This window comes from Neomonachus schauinslandi, chromosome 6 (assembly GCF_002201575.2).
Source record: "Neomonachus schauinslandi chromosome 6, ASM220157v2, whole genome shotgun sequence".
Classification (NCBI taxonomy): domain Eukaryota; kingdom Metazoa; phylum Chordata; class Mammalia; order Carnivora; family Phocidae; genus Neomonachus; species Neomonachus schauinslandi.
In genome coordinates, this window is record NC_058408.1 from 143,229,315 (window position 1) to 143,247,480 (window position 18,166).

At 39.8% G+C, this 18,166-nt stretch overlaps 1 protein-coding gene across 1 annotated transcript in view; it reads left to right on the plus strand.

Annotated features, from left to right (window-relative positions):
* The first annotated feature begins 1,813 nt into the window (after positions 1-1,813).
* Positions 1,814-18,166, plus strand: part of LOC110589123 (SEC23 interacting protein) — a 42,648-nt gene continuing 26,295 nt past the window's right edge. The window contains exons 1-6 of the mRNA XM_021699548.2: positions 1,814-2,038; positions 5,484-6,016; positions 8,356-8,578; positions 9,824-10,017; positions 15,112-15,201; positions 16,723-16,843. Coding sequence (XP_021555223.1) covers positions 1,876-2,038; positions 5,484-6,016; positions 8,356-8,578; positions 9,824-10,017; positions 15,112-15,201; positions 16,723-16,843 — 1,324 coding nt within the window. The 5' untranslated portion in view covers positions 1,814-1,875. The remainder of the gene's footprint in view (positions 2,039-5,483; positions 6,017-8,355; positions 8,579-9,823; positions 10,018-15,111; positions 15,202-16,722; positions 16,844-18,166) is intronic.

Here is an 18,166-nt window from a genome sequence, read left to right on the forward strand (position 1 = left end):
ACTTTACTGAAATGATCTCTTACGGCTTCCTCCAAACCCTCCCCACCAAATTTTCCAGTTAACTTCTCATTGTCTTTCAGGTCTCTACTTTAATTTTTCTTCTTCAAGGAAGCTTTTCATGTCACTCAGCACTATGCAGGTCCTTTGTTGATGGTCTGATTGGTCTAAATATTTGCTGTCTTTCCCCACAGAAGGGTTAGACCTCCCTCCCCTGATGGTGTCAATATTCCACATAACACACTCTGGGAATTTCTACATTACAGCTTTCATCACACTGTAGTTTACTGTATGTGTTTAGTTTTCTGTCTTTCTGACCGAAGTATAAACTCTAAGAAGGAAGGGTCTTGTGTCTACCTTATACACCAGTGTTTAGTATACCGTCTTTCCCACCCCATAGGAATGACAAAGATACTCTCCTTGACCAAATTCAGCATGCCTTCTAGCAGTTTAAAGTCATGTCCCTAGAATGACTCCAGTCCTCCTTAAAAATGCCCGCCCTGAGAAAGCTCAACACTGCCAGGAGAATTTATTGTTTGTTCCAGCCAAAACTTGGTGCTAGGCATATAGGGCCCTGAGCTCCCCTTCAGTGCAGTTATTTTAGAAAACTTGCAATTATAAATCCCTTATAATTTTGAGACGCAAATCTGCCACACAGAACTGTCTTCTCAAGGCCCATCTCCTCCCAGCCTGGTGGTGTATTGCTCTAACTTGTATAACTGCCTATCATGAAGATAGGAGAAGTTTGTTTCTCCTCCAGATAAGTGCCAATTAACAAGCCCAGGTGGTCTAGTCACATGGACCAACACCCTTGGCACCTCTCAATGCTTTTCCCTCAGCACTCCAGTCTTTAAAAAGTCTCCAGTCTTTTGTTTTGGGGAAGTTCAGTTCAATTCACGATGTACCCTTTTTCCTGTTGTAATGGTTGTTACTGAGTAGAATCTATCCTTACTGCTTTAGCCAGTGTCTGGCTTTGTTTATCTCTGACAGTAAGCACACTAAATATTTACTGAATTAAACAGGTTCTATACAGGCGTGTGAACAGCTGTGGGGAAGGAGTTTCATTATTTCAAAGCTTCTTTCAGGGTATGTCTTCCTCTCCCACTCTCCAAAAAGCTACTTATCTGTTATTTTTTATTTCATAATCTCTAACTACATGAAAGATGACAATTACATCCAAATCACCCACAGTGCATTTCGGGGTTCAACTAATCAGATTACTGCAGACAGATATAGAAAGCTATTTTAACCTCTAAATTTCAATTCCCCGGATCCTCTTTTAAACATGGCTTAAAAACTTCAAAAGTTTTTGCCATTTCTATTTCTGGGTCAACAAAAAGAGTTCAGTTCAGTCCAGAAAGACACGTGGGCGGGCTGGATGTGAGTGCGAGCGTGGGTGAACCGGGCTCAGCTTTGGCTACAAACGGCTCACACACCACTTCTTCCCTCCCAACGCGGGTAGCACCCTGCTGTCTGCTCCTGCAGGCTTCCGCTGTTCTTTCAAAATTTTTGCCAGTTACACGCTCCTGTGCGTACTTTTAGGAGGCCCAGTACGCCCCACGCAATCCGTGACCCTCAGCGTCAGCTCGCGCTTAGATTCAGAGCCAGCGGCACTGCCCCTCCCACACTCCAGCCCAAGCCTCGGCCCCGGCAGCACCTGGGAGTGTCACGTGCTAGGACTCGGGCTTGAAGCCAGCGCCGCCATGTTCGTTTCTGGCGGCGCTTTCCAGGGGAAGGGGAAGGCCGCAGACCAGCCTTGCGGAGTTCCGGGCTTTGTGCGCAAGTGCGGAAGTGTGTTGGCCCCGAGTGTGACCGGTTTCCGGCCGGTGGTGCTGCCCGGGCTGCCAGGAGACGTGTAACGGACGGTGGGCCGCAGCCATGGCCGAGAGGAAACCTAACGGGGGCGGCGGTGCCGCCAACACCTCCTCATCGGGCACTAACTTACTCTTTTCCTCCTCGGCCACGGAATTCAGCTTCAACGTGCCCTTCATCCCAGTCACCCAAGCCGCCGCTGCCTCGGCCTCCTTGCTCCTGGCCGGAGGTAGTAGGGAGAGGGGGATCTGGTGGGACGAGTGTGTGTGGGGAGGCGGGCGGGGGACGTGGGGCGACGAGGGTCGGATGGTAGGTTTTCCTTCTGTCTCGATCCGACTCTCTGGGTAGCTTGCCAGGGCCATCAGTGGCCAGGTTTGAATGGCCTGGGGGCTTTGAGATATCGGAAGCGGGGGCCAGATCAGGAGGCTTGGTCTTCGTCCAAGGAACCCTGTGTTCCGAGGGCTGGGCGCTCCACACTGGCACTGACATTACCCAGGTTTTTGTCGAACACCTATTGGTGTGCTAGGGAATGCAAAGAAATTAGTGCTTCTCAACTAGGATACAGTGGGATATCTCCTAGGATAGACAGCTTCCCTTTCTTGGGATAGTCATGTAATATTTGGAAAGTAGAGGTACAGAATGTAGTGCTCATCTTTCAAGACAGTGCTTCACTTTGTCTAAGAAGCTTTTTCTTGTTCTTCTTGTCCCCCAGTCCTATGCTCACCCTAGCTCTTTCACTTCTTTATTATTGTCTAGGGGTATTGCTTTTAAATGATTGTGTGGTATAACCCAGAGCATGGTATTTAGGAACACAGACAGTGTTCCAGCCCTGGCTCTGCCATTAACTTGCTGTGTGACCTTAGGCATGTTACCTTACCTTTCTGTGCTTCAGTTTCGATATTTGTACAACCTCATAAAGCTGTTAAGGAGAAGTGAATTGATTTTTGTAAGGCACTGAGTGTAGTGTCTGGCACCTGGTGTAATATAAATGTTTGTGAAATCATATCTGCCTCTCTGTTTGGACTGTGGGCTTCTTGAAGTTTGTGGCTATTGCTAGAGTATGTGCTAGAAGAGTGGCTCATGTAGTCGGTAGATTTTAAGTTAACAAGGCAGTGAAATTAGAGGTGTGTTTCAGAAAGACTGGAGTTTTCTGAAATTGCTCCAGAGGAAATTGACTGTAGCAAGAGGGGTCAGTCTGGAGGCCACTGGGAGTCAGGTACGAGTGGATGGCCCTCTAGCCCTCCCCAGCCGTATTGGGTATGAAGAGCAGGGATGAGAGGTGAGAGGTTTTTTTAGTCTATAAATTGTTGTGACTTAGTGACTCACTGGAGGCTATATGTCAGCTCTGTCAGCACACTTCTCTTCATTCAGTTTTAGCCCAAAGACCTAGCTCCCTAACTGGCATATAATGGATACTGTGTACATATTTCTTGAATGAGTATCTGAATGATTAAATGAAGGGATTGAGAAATTAAGGGGTGGGGGGAGGAAGGAGGAGTCTAAGAGACAATGTTTTGATTTGAGTGTCTGGGTGGATGTTGGCAAACATCTGTTGAGATAGTGTAGTGTAGTAAAAGGAGCACATGAAGGGACATGGTTAAGATGATAAATTCATTTTCAGGCTTACTAAGTTGTTGTTGTTTTTTTTTTAAAGATTTTATTTATTTATTTGAGAGAATGAGATAGAGAGAGCATGAGAGGGGGGAGGGTCAGAGGGAGAAGCAGACTCCCTGCTGAGCAGGGAGCCCGATGCGCGACTTGATCCCGGGACTCCAGGATCATGACCTGAGCCGAAGGCAGTCGCTTAACCAACTGAGCCACCCAGGCACCCCAGGCTTACTAAGTTTGAGGTGTATGTGGCTGAGTCTGCCAAAAGTGTTGAGGAAGCATTTGGGTAATAGGTTCTGGAACACATGAGAACAGTCTCGGTTTGAGACAGAGTTGGGAGTGTCATAAGTGTACAAGTTCTCATTAAAGTTGTAGGTGTCTTTACCAAATGTGTCCACGTGTAATTAGAAAGTGCCCCTGAGGTGAGCTGGCAGCACGTTGGGATCAGCATTTCATTTACAGTTGATGCTAATCAGAGAATTTCTTGGATCACGTTGATCCCAAGTTGTCTTAAAAGACGAAGGATACCACGGAGGCTTTCTCCATTCCATGTTTTTAGTTGTTGAGAAATGAACTGAGAAATACAGACAAGTTAGGTCCAGGCAGCTGAAAAGAGAGAGTGAGAAATGGAAATATATCCAAGAAGGAGATTAGAACAAGGACACAAAGGGCTCTGTGCAGGAGGTGATACTTTATTTTTAGTTACAAAGGAACAACTGAGGGGAGTATTTTGAATATTGGAGTATTTTAGTTAATTGATGTGTGAGAAATATAATGGGAACAACCTAGAAGCTCAAGCCAGAATCTCTGTGAGCCCGGTGGCCTCCTTCAGCAGAGGTCAAAAAGGATCCTGGAGCTTGAAAGTCCACTTCGGGGCAAGGATCACAGCGTGCTTTGTGCTGGGTGTGGGTCCTCTGTTGGGCTCTGTGCCTCCCGCAGCAGGAGGAAAGAGGGAATGAGACTGGAGAAGGAAAAGATTAGGAAGAGGAAAGTTTCTCCAAACTAAGGGCTATAAAAAACTTAATAAGGAAAAGTAGGCTGGACTTTTGAGGCCGTGTAGAGGGAACATGCTTTTTTCTTTCTTTCTTTTTTTTTTTTTTAAAGATTTTATTTATTTGTCAGAGAGCGTGCATAAGCAGGGGGGAGCGGCAGGCAGAGAGAGAGGGAAAAGCAGACTCCCTGCTGAGCAGGGAGCCCGATGCGGGGCTCCATCCCAGTACCCTGGGATCTGACCTGAGCTGAAGGCCAACCCAGGCATCCCAGGGAACATGCTTTTATTTTACAGCTTGGTTGCAGAAGAGAGGATAATTTGAGGTTGATAATACCTGCAGTGAAGATCATTTTTGGTAAGGGAAATAAAGAGAACTTCCTTTGGTTAGCAAATGACTTTTCTCATGATTTGGCATTCTCTAATGACTAGTTATCTGGATGTGATACTGTGTGATTTTAGGGATGGCAATTAATGGTTGACCTACTTTGCCTTGGGAATACAAATACCACATGTTCATTTGTACAATGAATGCCTTGTAGGTAAAAGCCCTGACACACACCCTTCTTGTCAACAGAGTCATATCTGTACTTAAGTTTCTTATTACTGTAGAAATAGAATTATGTGTAATTTGGTAGTGAAATAATATTTGAATTATTTTTTACCAGGAAAAAGTTCAAAATGAAATGTAAAAATAGTAGATACAAATTTTGTTTCTATTTTTGAAAACATTCTTGTACAAATAGGTGTAATCTATGTATATTTACAAAATAAATACTTAATTATTTATATTTATTCAAAAAACATAAAAGGTCGTGTGCCAAAATGTTAACAGTGATTGTCTCTGGGAGGTGGGCTTATGAATGAATTTTCATTTTTCCCTCCTTTTGTTGTTTCTTATCCATATTTTCTGGTTTTTCATTTCAGAGAAAAAAGAAAAAGGTTTTCACCTTTTTTTCTGTAATGCAGAAATAGGACAAGAAAACAAGAGGTGCAATTGCTAGATCTGCCGTAGAGGATCCTATCTGCAGAGCAGTAGACTATCCTTTAAACCGTTTGCTCTCCCCTTCCCTTTCAGAGGATTCCACAGATGTCGGTGAGGAGGACAGCTTTCTCGGTCAGACTTCTGCTCACACATCTACCCCACAGACATTTAGTTACTTCTCTCAGGTATCAAGCAGTAGTGATCCTTTTGGGAATATTGGACAGTCACCATTAACAACTGTGGTAGCGTCAGCTGGACACTCAGCATTCTCCAAGTCCCCGGCTGACCTCCCTTTTACAACTGGATCCCAAGATGTGTTGAATGCATGTTCACCACCCATTTCGAAGACTCAGTATGGTGCTCCGCCTTCTTCACAGATGGGAATGAATACTTACCTGCCTTCTCACCCGAGTAGTCTCCCTCCTTCCAACTTTGGGAGCCCACCACAGGGAACACCACAACAAGGCCACAATCCATATCGTCATACCCCTGTGAGCAGCAGGGCCAATCCTTACATTGCACCACCACAGCTGCAACAGTGCCAAACACCAGGCCATCCCGCCCATGCTCCCCACCCTGGGCCCCCTGTTCAGTTGTACCAGATGCCTGGAGGATCTTTGCCACCGGTATGAGACATGTTTCTATATCCTAGCTATTCACTCTGATTTTTTATCTCTCTGTCATCTTAGCCTATGTTTTTAAAAACACTGCACTTTTAATAATCAATGTGATGAAAAAAAACTAAAAAAAAAAAAGATTAACATAACACAATAAAAAAATAACTAAAAAAATATAATCACTGTGATGAGAAATTATTTTCAGAGGCCCTTCTTTGTAAGCTACATGCTTTGAAGTAAACATTCTTTCAAAGGTAGCTCATCAAATGGTTCATACATTAGTTTATATTATCCGCTTATGGAAGTAATACTTGATTTTTTTTTTTTTTTTTAGTAGTACTTGATTTTAGTGAGTTAACTACATGTCAATATTTCCAGATTTTAGTGTAAGATATCAATAATAAATGTCATCTGGAGATATGTGAGAGTTGAAGCAATTATTAACAGACTGCCAGCTTCTCATTTTTTAATTATCCTACTCAATCAAAATACTCAATTACAGGGACTAAAATTGATTACTCCAATAATTTCTTTTATTTACATTATGAAGTTTGGGTCTAGACAATCAAACTCTATCTCAGGAGGGTGATGGAACAACATTTGCATTGGGTAAAGTTTATGAAATTCCCTATGCTCTTTTCCCAGCTAATTGTTCAACTGACTTCCACAGGGAAATCAACTGAATCAAAAAAAGGGAAATGATTAAAAGGAAGAATTAAGAACCCCACCCAGTGTGGCAGGGATAGTGGTATTATAGTCAGGGTAGAACCTCACTTCTCTCTTGGGGATAGAGAATGGGCTCTGTTTTATTGTTTAATTTAAATCCTATCAACATACAAACTCTCGATAATGTTAGGTTTCAGCATATTGGAATGTAACTGGAATCACAGTGTGCAGTATAGTTAACATACTAGTTTGCTGATTAAATTTTTGAAAAGGTATCTTATTAAGAATTTTAAAAGTGGTAATTTCAGACTTAAAAGAAAGTTGCAGGGGTGCCTGGGTGGCTCAGGCAGTTAAGCGTCTCTTGATCTCAGCTAAGGTCTTTATCTCTGTGTCAGGAGTTCGAGCCCTTCATTGGGCTCTGCACTGGGCATGGAGCCTGCTTAAAAAAGAGAAAGTTGCAAAAATAAAAATAGCACAAACAGCACCCCAGTACCCTTATCCCATATTTATCCGTCATTAACATCTTACCCTGTTCTGTCACTTGTGCATGTGTGCACTCACATGCATTTGGGCACCCTCTCTCTCCTCACCATGTATGTGTGCAGTTGTTTTGGGAAACACTTGGTCAGTTGAATACCTGATGACTCTTTACTCCTAAATATTTTCCTGCATATATCCTTTATTTTATTTTATTTTATTTTTAAGATTTTATTTATATATTTGAGAGAGAGCAAGAGAGAGAGCCCAAGCCAGGTCGGGGGGAGAGGCAGAGGGAGAAGCAGACTCCCCGCTGAGCAGGGAGCCCAATGTGGGGCTTGATCTGAGGACCCTGAGATCATGACCTGAGCCGAAGGCAAGCCGTTCAACTGACTGAGCCACCCAGGCGCCCCTTGTGCATATTTCCTAAGAATAAGAAAGTTCTTTCACATAACCACAGTACAGTTAACACCTTGGTAACTTTAACATTGATACATTCCAAAATGATTTTCAATTAAAAAATTTTAAAATAATTGTATTTTGATTTTAAAAGTATTTCTAGTACAGAAAATTTAAAATATGCAGAATAGTCAAATGATTAAAAATTGTCCCTCGGTAACCGCCCTTTTCATTTTGTTATATGTCTTTGTTAAATTTTTTCTAGACAGACATTTCTGTGAATCTTTTTTAGATGTTAAGATTTTTTCTAAAACATTTTAATGGCTCTAGAGAATTCTAGCATTTAGGTAACAATTTATTTAATCGGGTCTCAGTTAGACATTTAGATTGTGTCCAGTGATTTCCTATTATAAATGACCTTTTTACACATCTTTGTAGGTAAATTTTTGTTTCTTAATTACATCTTTAGGATGAGTTCTTAGAAATGGAATGGCCAGGTCAAGGGATGTGCAAGTTTTAAAGATTAACTAAATCATAGAAGACATACTGCTAGATTGATTTCTGTGAAGGTGCTAGTTTACTTTGCCATCAGTTTGAGAAAGCCCAGTTTACTTTTAAGACTGATGTTGAATTTTGTTAGATTTTTAAAAAATTTTAGTTGCTTTAAGGCCTAGTTATTAAACTAAACAGTTGTCTAAAAATACATGTAGGATAATCATTACTAATGTCACTTTGCGTCTGAGGCATATGTGGAATTGTTTTTTTGGACAGACATCATAGTCCTCTAACTTTTTTGTGTCCTCCAGATTCCTCCTTCAGTGCCATCAGGGTTGACCCCTCCAATGCAACAGCAGGCCCTTGCTAGACCTGCAGGTCCCTCTGTGCAAGTGCCACCTCCTTTTCTACTTCAAAACCAATACGAACCTGTTCAGCCCCACTGGTTTTACTGCAAGGAGGTAGAATACAAACAACTATGGATGCCTTTCAGTATGTTTGACTCTTTGAATCTTGAAGAAATCTATAATTCAGGTAAGTACTAATCATGCATCGTTTGTATCTGATTTTAGGAAGAGAAGAAATAAAGAGTATTTATCCATGGGTTACTTTTTGTGAATGTCAAATTCCTTAGGCCTTGTAGACTCCACCAGACTCTGCACCTTAAGACAGTGATACTAACGTAAGTCCTGAGTTATTTGAGCAAGGTTTTTAAAGAAATGTTTTAATAATTTTCTTCTTTGTTTAATGGTGTTTTAAGTTAGAGAAATAGAGTAGTTCATATAATGTGGGTGTCAATTTTTCTATTTCCCTTATTCATTTGTAGCTAATGGGCACTTATAAAATATCTTCTTTGGAACTCTTGTTCCCGAAGATGCTCTGAAAAGTGTTCTGTGGTCAGGTGAGTTTTGGAAGTGATTTAATCCCGTTCACCTTTTGAGATAGACAGTGCACTGTAGTGTCTTAAGCCTCTGAGAATTAGAGTATAGAAATATGTGTTTGTGTTTATCCTGATGGTATTTCTTTTCCTTTTCTTTTTTTTAAGATTTTATTTGTCAGAGAGAGAGAGAGCGCGCTTGCGCATATAACCAGGGGGAGTGGGAGGGAGAGGGAGAAGTAGGCTCCCCACTGAGCAAGGAGCCTGATGCGGGACTCATCCCAGGACCCTGGGATCCTGACTTGACCTGAAGGCAGATGCTTAACTGACTGCGCCACCCAGGCGTCCCTACCCTGATGATATTTCATCATGGCACTTAAAAATCACTTGTTCATACCCCCTAGAAATATACTTTATGGAGCATTGCTGCTTTGATTAAAAAAAGTAAACATCAGTTATTTGAATTATGATTTTTTTAAATGGTCATTTTTTTTTTAAGATTTTATTTGAGAGAGAGAGAGAGGGAGCATGTGCGCACATGAGCAGGGGGAAGGGGCAGAGGGAGAGGGATAAGCAGACTCCCCGCTGAGCAAGGAGCCTGATGCGGTGCTTGGTCCTGGGACCCTGGGATCATGACCTGAGCCGAAGGCAGACGCTTAACTGACTGAGCCACCCAGGAGCCCCTTAAATGATCATGTTTTAAAAGTTTGTTCTGGCTGTTTTTTCTTCACTTAAGGAGAGTCCTAATTTTGAGCAGCACAAATTAATCTTAAAATTCTATTTTTAAACAAAAATGAACTTAGTTCTTTGTCTTTTAGGATCATCCAGTCACCATATTCATTATTTATTACTTTTAAACATGCCTTGTTACTATTGGTTAAAATGTGGACTTTGTGCTCCAGTCCAGCCAGACCCTGAGAGCGTGGTTCTAGGCACGGATGGAGGGCGCTATGACGTGTATCTCTATGACCGAGTGAGGAAGGCTGTGTACTGGGAGGAGGAGCCCACTGAAGTGAGACGCTGTACTTGGTTTTATAAAGGGGACACAGACAGCAGATTTTTTCCCTATACCGAGGAGTTCAGTGAAAAACTAGAGGTATGTGGGCTTTATTCCTTTACCTGTTTCTTTAAAAAACATAGGCCCTGTGTATATCGGAGCCCCGTATAACACCACTCACAATGGAGCCGACTTTATTTTTCTAAAGAATTATTTATTTTATTTTATTTTATTTATTTTATTTTTTTTAAAGATTTTTTTATTTATTCATTCGAGACACAGAGATACAGAGAGAGAGAGAGAGAGCACAAGCAGGGGAGAAGCAGAGGGAGGAGGAGAGGCAGACTCCCCGCTGAGCAGGGAGCCCGATGCGGGGCTCGATCCCAGGACCCTGGGATCATAACCTGAGCCGAAGGCAGACGCTTAACCATCTGAGCCACCCAGGTGCCCCAAGAATTATTTATTTTAGAGAGAAAGAGAGAGCGCGTGCGCGCATGCGTGTGGGAAAGAATCTCAAGCTGAGCGCGGGGCCCGACTTGGGGCTTGATCCCAGAACCCTGAGATCATGACCTGAACTGAAGTCATGAAATAGTTGCTTAACCAACTGAGCCACCCAGGCGCCCTGAGAGCCAGCTTTATAAGAGCCTGTTTTGATCCTTTCACAAAGAGGATTGCTTTCTTTTTTTTTTTTTTTTTAAAGTTTTTATTTATTTATTTAACGGAAGAGACACAGCGAGAGAGGGAACACAAGCAGGGGGAGTGGGAGAGGGAGAAGCAGGCTTCCTGCAGAGCAGGGAGCCCGATGTGGGACTCGATCCCAGGACCCTGGGATCATGACCTGAGCTGAAGGCAGTCGCTTAACCAACTGAGCCACCCAGGCGCCCAAAAGGATTGCTTTCTAAGTGGTGCCATTGTTCATGAGATGTTAATTGTGGCCTCCGTGTTTGAAGGTAGACTGTTTTTCAGGGACATATCACAAATCTAAAAAGGTACTTTAGCAAACCTTCAAATCATCTTAGTCTGCTGGGATCTGTTGTTAACAGCACATTCCAAGCCTATGGATGCTTTTCAAATTATTGTTCAGTAAAAGGCTTGAGATTAACCTCTGATTTTTGAAAAATAAATAGAAAACAGAATAGGAACAAATGTCTCAAGACTTATTAGCCATTCTAAAACTGCTGGGTAAAGTTTTATATACTTGTGTTAATTTCTTATGATTACTTTGTGGTTGAATTAAATGTTTGAAATAAGTTAAATGAATTCAATTTGCATACATGGAAATGAGATACAGAACACTGTAGTTACTGTTGTTTAATGTTGTAGTTATTAAAACTTGGATAACCAGTGCTAACAGAAAACATTAAAACAATACTATGTTACCGGTGAAAGAGGCCTTTAAAATGTTAACTTTCCCTAGTTCATATTTTGAATAGCTTCAAGTAAGGACTGGACCTTATGTTTTGTTTAGGAGCTGACAGTCAAGTTTAACAGCTAACTATTAATTACTAAATTTCTTTTGTGCTCGAAGAACGTAATATTTAATAGAGATTAAAAAAATCAAATCAAATCATGTCATCCTTTCAAATTGAACCTCTACATTTAAAAAATATTTTCTTAGACAATTATCTATCTATATACGTATTTTTCTAACATTTATAATAGTACAGAGTTTTTGTAGTGTACTTTTTTAAAAAAAATATAATTGCATTTTTAAGAAAGATTTTATTTATTTGAGAGAGAGAGAGAGAAAGCATGAGCAGGGGGAGGGACAGAGGGAGAAGCAGACTCCCTGCTGATCAGGGAGCCTGACGTGGGACTTGTTCCCAGGACCCCAAGATCATGACCTGAGCCAAAGGCAGATGCTTTACCTACTGAGCCACCCAGGCGCCCCTGTAAATGCATTTCTTAGGTATTACCAATTGTACTTGTTCTGGAAATACTAATCTCTATAGTAGTGACTATGAAATATAATTTTATAACCAAATCGACACTGAAAGGTAAGTGTTGGCCTGAAGTAGGACAGTGGGGAAGGTAATTTGGAAAAGAAGCTTGTTGAGGGCACAGGCTTCAAATTTTTTTCATTTCAACCTATTAAGGAATACATTTGACATTGAAATTTAGTACACACATTTTATACATATACATACAAACATATATTTAATTATTAGAAATAGTAGTGTGTGATTACTGACTCTCTGGGGAATAAAAACCCCTGATTTATAACATTTGCTGATTTCAATGATATAAGTACTACTCCCTCCATGGCCAATTTTAAGCTATCAACAGGATGTTACTAGACACAGTTGGGAAGAGTTGTGATGTGCGCTCATGTGCTGGTGTGGGCCTGCTCTCACACACCACTGAAAACAAAGGCCCATGGAACACTACTTACACTTACCAGGTGCCACTCTGATATTTTTTATTTCATTTGAAACATTGATTTTATAAGTTATTACTAGTCATCACCCACAGTTTGAAAAATACTGATTTAGAACAGAGTCAGAACACAGTTAAGAAGAGCAAAGACTGAAAAGAAGGCATAAAATTAATTTTGTTCTTGGAAATATCATGTACAGGAGGCACGAGTCTCCTAAAATATAATTTTAGTTTTTTTGAATGAGGAAAAAAAATGTGTAAAGGAATGCTGATATCTGTAGCTTAATTTTAGACTGAAATTATTAAGCAAATGTATACCATAATTTTTGGTATCTTTGGTAGGACCCTACTGAAGGTATAACATCCCAAGTTTAGTCCTATTATTTTGAAGCTAAGGCACATAGTCTAAGTATAAAGTCTAAGCAGTATCTAAAAGTATTCACTTTATCTCAACTGTATTTGATTATAAATGGATGACACAGGCTTTGTGGGTGGGATAGCTGTCCATGTACTGACCATCTCAACAGCACACAACTATTTTTAAGCTAGGAAGATCTTAGCTCCTCTTCAGCATCTTTCATGATGCTTAGACCAGATCAGGGAAGATGCAGAAGAGGTTAGGAAATGAGAAAGCCAACGAGAAGAAGAGAAGCAGACATGTTTCTCAATATTGCGTAGGTGATCCTGTACTATCAGAGCACTGAGGCGAAACAGGAGAGTTGGAAACAGAAAACACCTTCTATTTGATGATGACATGATTATGTACATAGGAAGTCAGGAGAACTTTCAGAAATACCATTAGCACTGCAAGTCTGTGGATATAAAATCAACATATACCAATTAATGGCATTCCTGTATAATAGAAATAACTAACTGGGGCGGGGGGGGGCGCCTGGCTGGCCCAGTTGGTAGAGTATGTGACTCTTGATCTCAGGGTCATGAGTTTGAGCCCCATGTTGGGCATGGAGCCTACATTAAAAAAAAAAAAAAAGAAATAGAGAAATAACTAGCACCCATAATAAAAAAGAGATGCTATTTGTAACACTAACAAAACTATAGGCTAAGTAGGAAAAAGTCTGACAGATACCTATATGAACTTGTGGAGGAAAACTATAAAACAGAATTAAAGGAAATAAAAGATGATCTCAAGAAATGGAGCTAAATATGTTCACGATGCACAGTTTTCTGTTCTTCCCAAATTATTTTATAAATTTTATGTAATCCCAATCAAAATTACATCGGGTTTTTAAGGTACAATGTGCAAACTGCTCCTGAATTTTATATGGAGGGTCAAAGTGTCAAGAATAACCAAGATCCTTTAGAAGAATGGCATGTGGAAACTTGCTGTACCAGACAACATTTATTCTAAAGCTATGGGTTGAAAGGGAATATGAAAAAGTGCAAATAATTCTTAAGATGGTGAAACTTTTCTTTCTTTAAACATTTTTATTTGTAATCTTGCTTTTATTTTTTTACTTTTTATTTTTTTAAAGATTTTATTTATTTATTTGACAGAGAGAGACATAGCAAGAGAGGGATCACAAGCAGAGGGAGTGGGAGAGGGAGAAGCAGGCTTCCCGCTGAGCAGGGAGCCCGATGCGGGGCTTGATCCCAGGACCCTGGGACCATGATCTGAGCTGAAGGCAGACGCTTAATGACTGAGCCACCCAGGCGCCCCTGTAATCTTGCTTTTAAAAATTATAAATAAATATGGTAAAAATTATAAAAAGACAAGTGAGGAAGAGTCAAAGGGATAGAGACTGATGGAGAGGAATCATTAATCAATCACTGTCCGGGAGACAAAAAGAAACTCGTCTATTTTGACACGATTGTCAAATAATCATTGTTATTAATTTTTACTTTTTAATTTATTTTATTTTTATTTTTCTTAAAGATTTTACTTATTTATTTGACAGAGAGAGAGACATTGAGAGAGGGAACACAAGCAGGGGGAGTGAGAGAGGGAGAAGCAGGCTTCCCGCTGAGCAGGGCTCGATCCCAGGACCCTGGGACCATGACCCTAGCCAAAGGCAGATGCTTAACTGAACGAGCCACCAGGCACCCCTCAGCAGTCATGTCTTTGGAGTCAGAAAGTTGAGGGTGGGAGTGAACTGCAGTTCTTCCGTTGCAGCGTGACAGTGTAATCTCATGCAGCTGTGAACTTAAAATGTCTACTGAGGGTTGAATTGTGTCCTTTCTAGCCTCCAAAAAATATGTTGAACCTCTGGTGCCTCCGAATGTGATCTTACCTGGAAATAGGATGCTTGCAGATACGATTAAGATGAGATCATTCTGGAGAAGGGTGGGCCCTTAATCCAGTATGACTTGATGTCAGACCATGTAAAAACAGAGAATGGGAGCATTGCATCTGTAAGCCAAAGGACACTAAAGATTGCTGGTAAACCACCAGAAGGTAGGAAGAGGCAAGGAAGGAGTTCCCTGTAGGTTTCTGAGGGACATGGCCTGCTGACATTTGACTTCAGACTTCTAGTCTCCAGAACTGTGAGACAATACATTTGTTTGTAAAGCCATTCAGTTCGTGGTACTTTGTTACCACAGCCCTAGGAAACTAATAGGCTGTGTAAACCTTTGTTTTCTCCTCTATATAATGGGGATAATCTTATTTAGGAGTGATTGAGAGTAACTAATTAAATGAGGTAATGTATATAAAGTGACTGACAAGTGTGGTAATTAATTAGTAAATGAGAGCCTCTATTACATTAGTTTTATTATCATCATAGTTGTACTTTTGTTCCACACTTTTTCTCAATGTGGTATAAATTTATCTTACTGGATTGTATGTTTCCATTATTTTAGGCTGAATATAAAAAAGCAGTAACCACGAATCAGTGGCACCGTAGGTTAGAGTTCCCGAGTGGAGAGACAATCGTTATGCACAATCCAAAGGTAATGTTATTGTTTAAGATACTAAAATGTTAGGTTCATTTTAATAATTATTTTGCTGAGTGTGGTTGATAAATGTTCATTTTAATTAACTTCTGTAGGGATGTATTTATAAGAGGTGCACTGTTTTTAAAAGCTTACTGTAGTTTGTTCACATTGATCATAGAAACAAAAATAAAATGTAATTTTTCTCATGAAGTTTCTGCTTAGGGCAGCATGTTAGCTGAAGCCTAGTATGCACCATTGAAGTTGTTTGATAAACGTTTGCACTCGATCTGAGGTCGGCAGGCTTTTTCTGTCAGGGGCTTGAGAGTAAATATTTAATTCTTCGTAGGCTGTATGATCTCTGTTGCAGCTCTCAGCTCTGTCTGTGTAGCCTGAAAGCAGCTGCAGATGATATATAAACCAGTAGGTGTGTCTATTGTGGTAAAACTTTATTTATAAAGGTGGTAGCTCAGATTTGGCTCACAGGCTGTAGTTTGTCCACCCTGCCCTTGATGGTGGTTTGTTTCAACTTTTAAAAATATGTCTTTCCTTTTCTTATTTGTATTGTCTCCATGAACTTGTTTTTTTTAAGATATTAGAGGTGTTCTTTCATTTACCATACTTAATCCCTCTGAGTTCCAGGTTCCTCACCTGTAATAAGTACCTCCCAGGGCCATATTTTAGATAAAATGAAGTAATTTATACAAAAACATCCAGAATAGTGCTTGGCATATGGTAATTTTTCAGAACATAGGGTATTTATTTTAAGAGAAGTGTACAAGAAAACAAAAATAATTTTACTCTCATCACTTCTGTAGTCCTTATTGATATTGAAAGAAAATAAAAACATTTATATGCCAACAAAATTTGAACAGCATAAAAAGGTGTCAAATCAAAAATAAAAGCCTCTTACCTCTGCATTTTCCATTTCTCCTGATGGTAACTATTCTTAACTTTTGTTTTTCATTTGTTTTTGATGCAAACACAGAAATTTTGCATACCATCTTGCATGCCTCCTTTTTTTTTTTTTAAAGAAAAATTTCTGGGTAAGATAAGACTAAATTTAGTTGATTTAACAGAATATATGTTTTCCTAAAAAATGGTGGGCAAATCAGTTTTTGGAATTGAAATTGAATTTGTAAATTAATTGGGAATCTTGCTATTTAAAGAATTATGCCTAAAATATTTTTCTAAGATGAAGATTCCTCCGTTCTAGGTAATTTTTCTTAATTTCTTATACGTAAATCTGGATTTTTATGTTACATTTTTAAAATCAAGGTGTACTACTTCTGATTTAGTTGTAGTATTTTCCAGTATAAACATTGGAAATAATGGTATTGATTTGCCTAATTTTAATGGTTAATGTGAACACTAGCAGGACTGTTATAAAATTGTTTTGGGAGAACAATACTAGTACTTGATTTGTGAACTATTGATACCGTGAAGTAGTTTATTATGTATTGAAATAAATTATTTAGCCTGTAGTGGAAATGAACTTGGTCATGAAGTCTGTCATAATCCTTCTGTCGTGTCTTGAAGGTTATTGTTCAGTTCCAGCCTTCGTCAGTGCCAGATGAATGGGGAACCACACAAGATGGACAGACAAGGCCCAGGGTTGTAAAGCGTGGAATTGATGATAACCTTGATGAGATACCTGACGGTGTGTATAGTTTGTTTAGGGCCAAGGTCATTTTTAGACTCCTCTATTTTAGCATCATTTTTTAGAATGATGAAAAAAGAAGCCATTATTAGGACTACCTGCCATAACATGCAGAAATGAGCTAGGTTGGCACATATCTTTCTTTTTATTCTATTATTTTTATATCTGTTTATTTTAAAATTTAGAATTCTGTTGAAGATATACAAACCATGTGACATAGATTCTAAAAGACGTATTGTTGTGAAGAAGCACTTTACTGGTTGAAAGTAGGCTTGGCAATATTTTTGGGCTTTTGTGGTCATGTCTCATCTAGTTTGTATTACTCTAGTGCGGAAGTTGGCAAACTTTTTCTGTTAAGGGCCAAATAGTAAATATTCCAGGCTATGTGGACTTTGCTGCATCTATTCAGCTCTGCCATTGTAGCATGAAAGCACCTGTAGATGGTATGTAAACAAATGTGTTTGTGTTCCAGTAAAGCTTTATAAAAGCCAGGCAGTGAGCAGGATTTGGCCTATTTGGCCAGCCCCTGCTCCAGTGTATGTGCTTTGGTTCTCCTGTTATACCATTGAAAATACAGATTTTGTTTTGACGATTACATACTTCATTTTTGTTTCATTGTCTTATGAAACTACAAATATAAATTAATGTTCTCATATTATGAATGTGAACAAAATAACCAGATAAAATAGCAGATTTAACTTGTAGTTGTTTCTGTATGCCAGAGTAAAATAATAGATTTAACTTGGTTTTCCTATATATAACTTGAAGATGTTCCAGTATGTAGAATATATATTATATAGGGAAAGGGAAGGATTTGGGGAAAATATTTTATTCAGTCATTATTTATTTATTTAAGTAATCTCTACATCCAATGTGGAGCTTGAACTCACAACCCCAAGATCAAGAGTTGCATGCTCTTCCAACTGAGCCCACCAGGCGCCCTATTGGGGGAAATATTTTAATGTTTTATGTTGGCATATTGCTTCTCCATGTGGGGCTTAGTCTCCTGGGGAATTCTGAAGAAATCACAAAGGTTATGGAGCCTCAGTAGGTACAAAACTGCTGGTTATCATATGCTCATAGCCTCTGGGATCCCAGAGGTGTTGTGCTTCCTCCACCTCTTGGTCTAGTTCACTGTTATTTGGCAAGATGGGCCTTGAGCTTTGTTCTTCTCATTTCATAGAGAATAATGAAGCTTATTAGCTTGGAAGGGTCTTAAATTTCTTTACCTAGTTTGTGATGACAAAAGGGATATTTAGAATATTGCTATTTAAATATGAAAACCCAAACAATTTTCCAGCTTGTATGTATGCATGTAGGCAT